The sequence below is a fragment of the Octodon degus genome, unplaced genomic scaffold (assembly GCF_000260255.1).
Source record: "Octodon degus isolate 3935 unplaced genomic scaffold, OctDeg1.0 scaffold00184, whole genome shotgun sequence".
NCBI classification, from domain to species: Eukaryota; Metazoa; Chordata; class Mammalia; order Rodentia; family Octodontidae; genus Octodon; species Octodon degus.
Window position 1 is genome coordinate 4,048,028 of NW_004524760.1, and position 8,434 is coordinate 4,056,461.

General features: G+C 41.8%; 1 protein-coding gene across 12 annotated transcripts in view; it reads right to left on the reverse strand.

Moving 5' to 3' along the window:
• Cdc14b (cell division cycle 14B) overlaps positions 1 to 8,434 on the reverse strand; it is a 114,264-nt gene that overhangs the window by 65,803 nt on the left and 40,027 nt on the right. For 11 of the 12 annotated variants that reach the window (XM_023703972.1, XM_023703969.1, XM_004643802.3 and 8 more), the window contains exons 2-4: positions 8,263 to 8,353; positions 7,354 to 7,429; positions 3,797 to 3,889 (exon numbers count right to left, since the gene is read on the reverse strand). In XM_023703972.1, coding sequence (XP_023559740.1) covers positions 3,797 to 3,889; positions 7,354 to 7,429; positions 8,263 to 8,353 — 260 coding nt within the window. The remainder of the gene's footprint in view (positions 1 to 3,796; positions 3,890 to 7,353; positions 7,430 to 8,262; positions 8,354 to 8,434) is intronic. The other variant, XM_023703976.1, reaches the window with a different exon arrangement.

An 8,434-nucleotide genomic window follows, 5' to 3' on the forward strand; every position in this document is an offset into this window, starting at 1 on the left:
ACAATGTTACCCTCCTATTATCCTGTTTTGAAATTGGTTTTCCTTTTTTCCTCCTGTCTTAGCTACTTTTCTCATTGCTCAGACAAAATACCCAAAACCCAAAGTAAAGGAGGAAAGGTTTACTTTGGTTCACAGTCTACAGAGGTTTCAGGGAAAACAGGGGACCAAGGTAGGGGCAGCAACAGCAGTTGTCCACCTCTCCCCTTTATCTCTTCCAAGCAACCCCTCATCTGCGGGGGGCCACCCACACCCAAGGTGGGCCTTCCTTTATCCCAGCATCATCATCAATCCCAGCATCACACACCCTAGACCCAGCTACCTCCAAAGAGCCCCTCCGATGACTGCATGAGGCTCGGAGGGGACATCTAGATACGTCTTAACAAAGATAAAATATACACGAAGATGGAAGAACAGGTCACTAACATTTTTTAAAAGCAAGTGAGGGCTGTGGACATAGCTTAGCTGCATAAGCACCTGCCTGACAAGCACAAAGTCACAAGTTTGTTCCTTGGCATCAGTTAGCTCCCTGGCACCAGGGGTGGGGAAAGGCAGGTGAGAAAGCTACTGGTAAACAACAAACATACAGTATACATATGTGAATGTATATCATGCATACACAGACATGGGTATATCCTGCTTCTATAAATACAAGCTTTTAAAAATTCTTTTCAGAGGGGCTGGGGAGATGGCTCAGTAGAATGAATGCTTCCCTGGCAAGCACAAGGGCCTGAGTTCAATCCCCAGTTCTACAAAAAAAAAAAGAAAGAAAGAAAAAAAAGAAAAAAAGAAATCTTAAAACATGGACAGAAAACACTCTCTCAGGCTTTCACAGAGAGCACATTGGCCAAGCAATGGCCGTGACTCATCCACATGGCTGACACTGACAAAGGTTCTACAATCTGAGGTACAGGATCTCAGGATAAATCCTGGGGGCATTTCACTGACCTTCTCAGACCCAAAAGCTACAACTCTTGTTGCATAGGTCCTGCTTTACCTTGGTCTTAACCATCCAGCAGAAAAGTATGAAGACGAAATATAGGAAGTAAAGTCATGCTGTTATGTTGAGCTGTGGGAGACTCAGATCAATAATTTCTGACATTGCCAGTTAAACTATATATCTATCCTAACCACTTTGAATACACAGATACAAAATGGACATTCATCTGTATACCCCTTTTTTCCTAAGTTCCGTTATTTGAATATTATAGGTATGTAAACTCAGCAAAATATTCTAAAAGAGTCCAGTAGCCCATAATAGCATTGTTCTAATGGTGTTTGTAAATAGGATCTCAAGTCCGCATCTTGTACAGCAATTTACCACTAAGAAGAATATATGCAGAGTGTTAGTTATTGAAACTGTACTACCAATTTGATTTGAAACTGTCTCATTACTATCTGTTTATCAATAAAATTTTGAAAAAAATAAAAAATTCTTTTCAGGGTGCATGAATATAAGTTTCGTGCATGACTTTTTTTTATAAGATGAAAAACAAATTCTCAAATTTTTATTTTAAAAATGGTCTTTTAGGGACTGGTGAGATGGCTCAGTGGTCTAAAGCACCTACTTAGAACAAGCTTAGCAAAGCACAGGGACCACGGATCAATCCCCCAGCACCACATGCCAGCCAGCCCCGCCCCCTGGTGGGCTGAGCTGGCCACACACACACAATATAAATAAATAAAATAAATAAATTAAAAAAAATGGTCTTTTAATCACGAATTTGTTTTGAAAAGCATTTATTTACGACCAGGGATATGGCTCCACAGCATAAGCACCTGCCTGGCAAGCACAAGGCCCTGAGTTCAATTTCCAGTACCCAAAAAAAGACAAAAGAGAAAGCAAGCCAGCCAGCCAGCCTGCCCCAACATTTCCATTTTTATTTAAAACTTCACCTTTACTTTGAAATGACATGGTGAAGTAGCACCACTCCCAAATCTGGCTGAAGGTCACTGATTAGCACATTAACAGGAGCATCCTTTCATAAAACAGAGCACACAGCCTTTTGTAAAGGAAAAACTCCCTTATCTTTAAACCCTTTACCCTTCGCCCAGTTAGCTGGACTCTGATTTTTTTTTTATCAAAGACTCTGGGACCCAGATAGCTATCATGGTAAAACTATTCACCCAGACTCACAGAGACAGCAGTTTGAACAGCCAGGTTTCTTTTGTCACTTCTGATGACACAGGGACATGGTTGACTATCTGATAAAAGGACTAACAGAAAGTGGGCACAGGGCCAGGGAGATAGCTCAGTAGAATAAGCGCTTGCCTGGCAAGCGCAAGAGCATGAGTTCAATCCTTGGTTCCACAAAAAAAAAAAGAAAGTGGGCACATCTATCAGTACATGTTTTAGGGTCTTATGACACCTAACCCCTCTGTTAAGATAAAAATAAACAATTATTTAGAATCATTAATGCTTTATTCCTGTGTTTCAAAGAATTACCTCACATCTCTCCCCACCATCCCATATTAGGTCAATTTATGAATAAAATCCCAGGACAAGGTAAAGCATTTGTAATATTTCCTTCCTCTCAATTTTTTTCCTGAGGATATAGCTTGAGGAAAAGCCAAGTTCAAACCACAGTATCAAAAATAACTAAACAAACAAGTATATGGAAACGATTTGACGTTCAATTTCAAATTAGCTTCAGAAGGGTTTTGGTTTTGGTCTAATTTTTGTAAATTCTAGATTATCAAAGTGTATACAAGAAAATAACTTTAGAAGGTGGGGACAGCATGACTGAGACAGGTAGCAAGTTGAAGGGAAGGACAAACTTATGTAAAAAGCTCCAAATCCAATGTTTTATTTTTATTATTATTATTATTATTATTATTATTATTTTAATCTAGGTGAGTAACTATTACACCTCTGGTGGGCTAGAAGTGTAAGAAACATTCTAGACACTAGATAGAAAAGATGAGAAAAGAAGACTCCTCGTCAGCCCACAGACCTGCGCTCTCCAGTCCTGAGCTCTAAGTCAATTCAGGAAAAACTGCAGCCGCAGGGCTGGTCCAAAGGCTCAGCGGACTAAAGCACCGCTTAGGCAGAGCACAGTGGCCGGGGGGTTCAATCCCCAGGCCTGCCGTGCCAGCCTTGCCCCCAGGGCACCTGAGACAGCAACTGAGACTGGGCATGGTGGCACACACCTGTAATCCCAGCACGTGGGAGGCTGAAAACAGGAGAATCACTGCGAGTCTGATCTACATAGTGAGACCCTGTAGACCCTGTCCTAAACACAGAAAAAAAAACCCAAACCTATAGCTGGTTTATGTAAAAAGCTCCCTATAGGGGAGCCTGCAGGATCACATTGATGCAAAATAAAATTTGACTCTACAGAAACAGGCTAAACTTAAGCGTTAGAGGAATTGTTCAGCACATGCAAATCCCTGGGTTCAACCCTCAGCACCCACAGAATAAGCAAACAAATAAATAAAAAACCAAAGGTCTTCCAATATAGCTTACTAATAAATGAAATTCTCAAAGATTAAGATATATTATCTACAGGCACAAATTTCCTATGATGAATGTGATCGTTATATATGGCAAACTTGTACTAATAAACAAATAAATGAAATTTAGAAAGAAAAAAAAGAAAGCAAATTCTTCAGTCTTCTGCGAACAGTCACTGTCCCAATGCGTTCTTTCTTCCAGCAACCTCAGCAGAGCACCAGGGGGCTCTACCCTGCATGGTGCACGGCCCATTTCTCGCAACACTGCTACGCATGTCTGTGCACACCCTTGCTAGATGTTCTCGTGCGAACACAGGTGACCTACTTGTACCAGGGAAGTACTTACCATGTAGCATCCAATAAGGAAAGCAGCATTAGCTTGTTTTCTTTGATCACAGCCAGTAAAATGAATAATTTTCTTCCTCATCATTGTAATGGACTGCATAAAAATACACAGTTGTTAGTATTGTTTTTTAAGTTCTTTAAAAAGTTTTACTCTGATAAAGACGAATTAGAAATCTTGCAACAAATAAGCATTCACATTCACAAGAGCTTTGAAAACAGCAATGCTGACGCCCCAAGATACCAAAGCGTTTCCTATAAAGTTATTCTGAAGTTAGAATGAACATAAAACTCAAGAGGGGGGCCAGGGAGATGGCTCAGTGGAATAAGCGCTTCCCTGGCATGTGCAAGGGCCTGAGTTCAAGCCCCAGTTCCGAAAAAAAAAAAAAAAAAAAAAAAACCTCAAGAGGGCCAAAGGGATGTGACATGAACAGATGCATGCTTAAAGACAGATGCTAGGGCAGGGGATATAGCTCAACAGTATAAGTGCCTGCCTGGCAAGCGCAAGGTCCTGAGTTCAGTCCCAGGTACCGGGATATAGCTCAACAGTATAAGTGCCTGCCTGGCAAGCGCAAGGTCCTGAGTTCAGTCCCAGGTACCGCAAAAACAAACACAAGGATACTTTTAAAAATAAATAAAATCATTTAAATCATTCCCCCCCCAAAAAAAAGACAGATGCTCAGGTCATTTCTAAGAGGTGCCAGTGGGAGTCTACAGTTCTCCACAGAATGCCAGTTGTTTAACAGAACTCTGTTCTCCTGAGGAGCTGTCAGACTCGGCCTCATAATCTCATCATCTAAATCCAGGGATGGGGAAAGGAAAAGTCAGTGTCTGCTCGGCCTCATAATCTCATCATCTAAATCCAGGGATGGGGAAAGGAAAAGTCAGTGTCTCGGAGTCACAACACAACAGCAAAAAAGCACAGACTGCCTCTGCCTCTCAAAGACGACGGAAGAAGCTGGACACGAGAAGGGAGAAGGCTTTCTTTTCTGATTACTTTTTAAGTAGTCTAGTCCAAAAACGTGACATTAAAACGCAAGGGGAAGCAGGTGTGGTGGTGAATTTTTGTAATCCCAATCCCACCACTTTGGAAGATAAGGCAGGGCAAAAAGTTCAAACCCAGCCTGGGGAATTTAGCAATTTAGTGAAGCTAGAGGATGTAGCTAAGCAGAAAGGCCCCGAGTTTAATCCCTAGCACTGTGGAAGGAAGGAAATAAGGAAGAAAGGAAGGAGGGAGGGACAGAGAAAGGGAGGGAGGAAGGGCAAACTAATCAATGCTGTAGGCAATCACAATTCTGAGTAAGAAGGGAGGGACAGGCAGAGGGGGGCAACCTAGAGGGAAGTGGGGGCTGGGGACTGCTATTTGTTCCTTAAGTGAGGTAACTACCTACAGGTACCCATTCCATCTGTGGAAACTCGTTGAGTTGTATGCTCACGGACTGGTACATAGTTCTGTCTGCAAATTATACACCACTCTGAAGTTTACAAGGATATGCAACTTCAAAACATAGGAACATGGGCCAGGGAGATGGCTCAGTAGAGTAAGTGTTTGCCTGGTAAGTACAAGTACAGTGGCCTGAGTTCAATCCCTGGTTCTGCCAAAAAAAAAAAAAAAAAAGGAACACACAACCAGTTAGCACTGCCCAGCTGTGCCTCCCGAACAGGAGCAGAAATAACTGGGGTAAGGACGGGAACAGGATACATTCAGCTCGGTAAGCACATGCTGTGTGGCTGCCGTAAGCCCACACTCCTGCATCCCGGGAGCCGGAGACCAACATGTATGTGCTAAGAGACTCGAGCTGACCAAAACACACGAATAGAACCCAAGCAGCCCTCTGAGCACAAAAACCCAATTCAACTCTCCTGCTTCAAACTTGCGATCCACTTTCTATCAATCCCTACCCACTAAAAGGCAGCAAGGCTTCAGTCAGGTTGGATGAGCAACATATACAAATTGTTCTAGTAAATTATTTAAAAAAAAAAAATCTATTTTTGGCTGACCCAAAGAATCAAAGTCCACAGATCGCTAGGGTGGGGGTGGGGTCCTTTCAAAATTAAAGAGTTGAGAGAGAGGAATTTATTTTCAGCTTCCTAGCCCTGACGGAAACAAGAGACCAAAACTGCCACTAACAAGTGGGAAAGGGGATGGAAACCCGTCTCTGATGCTCTGAGTTTTTATATTCCTATCTAAGTGCCCAGAAGAAGGCAGTGTCCACCTTTGTATGAATTTGTAGTGCATATGAGCAAGGGGGGAAAAATCTCCCTTATGCAAAAAGCTTTCATTACGGTAAATTAAAATTATAAATAAAAATAAATTTTATTTCCTTTCATAGTTGTCTGATAGGTTATCCACTGAATATATTTTGCTTTTAAAAGTGCCTGTTCCCAAATACAGTATTTCCTACTCAACAATTTATAATGACTAATCTGGAGCTGCTAGCAAGCAGCTATGCCTGACCGGGTAATGCAACACTTTTTAAATGAAGATAACGGGGTCTGAATTCAAACTAACAAAAACAGACTTATCTTTTAAACTTCCAGTGGTAACAGCCTTTAGGGAAAGGCTGCTCTTGCGTTTCTCTTGCGCCCTAATCATCTCTATCAAGGATCCAAGGTACAGGGGCTGGTGAGATGGCTCAGTGGTCTAAAGCACCTACTTAGAACAAGCTTAGCAAAGCACAGGGACCGCGGTTCAATCCCCCAGCACCGCATGCCAGCCAGCCCCGCCCCCAGGTGGGCCGAGCTGGCCACACACACACACACACACACACACACACAAATAAATAAAAATTTAAAAAAAAAAAAGGATCCAAGGTACAGTCCCCAGAAGAGTGAGGATCACAGCAAGGGAAACTTCTCTCCTTCAGTTATAGCTCCATTCAGTCAGACAATAAGATGTTATTGAACCAACCAATTCCCACTTTGTCTTTTCTTTCTTTTTTTGGTGGAACTGGGGATTGAACTCAGACCCTTGCACTTGCCAGGCAAGCCCTTATTCTACTGAGTTATCTCCCCAGCCCCAATAAATTCCTTTTTTTTTTAAATTAATTTATTTATTTTTGGCCAGCTCAGCCTGCCCTATGTGTGGGGCTAGCGAGGCATGTGGTGCCCGCAATCCAACCGCGGTCCCTATGCTTTGCCTAAGCTTGCCTGAGCAGGCGCCTCAGACCACTGAGCTATCTCGCCAGCCCCCCACTTTGTCATTTCAGGTATGTGAGCATCACCAGCACAACCACATCGACAGGAACTCACATATTCAATCAAAGCTCTAGGAAACAAATGCACGCACTACTCTATAATACACACACACACACACACACACACACACACACGCACGCACACACATACAGATGTGCACGTCCTAAACACCAAGGCAGTAAAAACAAACATACATCCCCTGTGTTTTCAAGGTATCCTAAAAAAGGCACTTCAGAAAGAAATTTTGTTAAAAGAATTTTAAAATAACCTTTTGAAAAAAGAGAAAGGTCTTCCTAATTTTTCACCCCAAGATTAAGCTAACAATAATTACTAAAGTCAAATCTTAAGGAAAAAAGACTTTACCTTTAGTTTCTTATTTATCTTGCAACAGTATCTGTAAACCATTGCCAAATTCAGTGGTCCAAAATCTGCGTAGAAGCTTTAAAATTGAAAAACAAAAATATGTATGTATGTGCCTTTTCTGAGTCTACAAGATCAAATAAACAAGAAAGCATTCACCAAACCAAACTGCTATGGGTCACAGAATGCACAGGTACCGTCTTAGTAGTGGAAAAAATGTTCTGGTAACATCTTTATTTACAGAAGCACCAAGCAAGCTGCAGGCTCAGTGGTGGGCTCCCCCATAGCAGTCTGGGGCCCTGCATTCAATCCCCAGCACCAATGGAAAACAAAACCAAAACACAACAAGCACTACATCCCAAATCTAACTTCAACTAACATGCAAATACCTTTTCAAATTCAGAACTCTGATCTTCCGCACATATTTTCCACTGGCAAAACCTCTACCTTACTTAGTCCACATTTACAGCATACTGCAGCATAGACCATTAAATATGAAATTTGAACTTTTAAATGCAGTGAAGTTCTCTGTGGGGCGCACACCGACTTCAGAATCCAGGGCAGAAGGATCCCAAGTCTGAGGCCAGTGCAGACAACCTAGCAACACGTTGGTCTCAGAATACAATTTAAGAAGGGCTAGGGATATAGCTCAGGGGATTAGCATGGAGCACTGGACTAGCATGCAAAAGGCCCTGAGTTCAAACCCCCCCCCCAACCTCTCCCAAGAAACAACAAAAGGGAGCAGGAAAGTTAGTTCATTTTGACCTCATCTCCACAATCATTAACCACAGATTTTTTTTTTAATTCCTTCAATAAGCAAGCAACCAACAACAGATTTATAATTCTCCAAAGCTACCCTCTTTGTAAACATACCTTTACAGTTACTAACAATCTTTAAAAAGAAATACTTACTTCTCATATTCAAGTTCATTATCTACGCTGAAATAATGTTCATTGGATGCACTCTTTGGTCTGCTGTAGAGAATGGCAAAACAAAGGCGATCTGAAATGGAAAAATGGCAATGTTCCTTCCTCAAGTTATTAATTTAAAAAGCTTCGTACAGAATGATGCAACTCTTCAAAT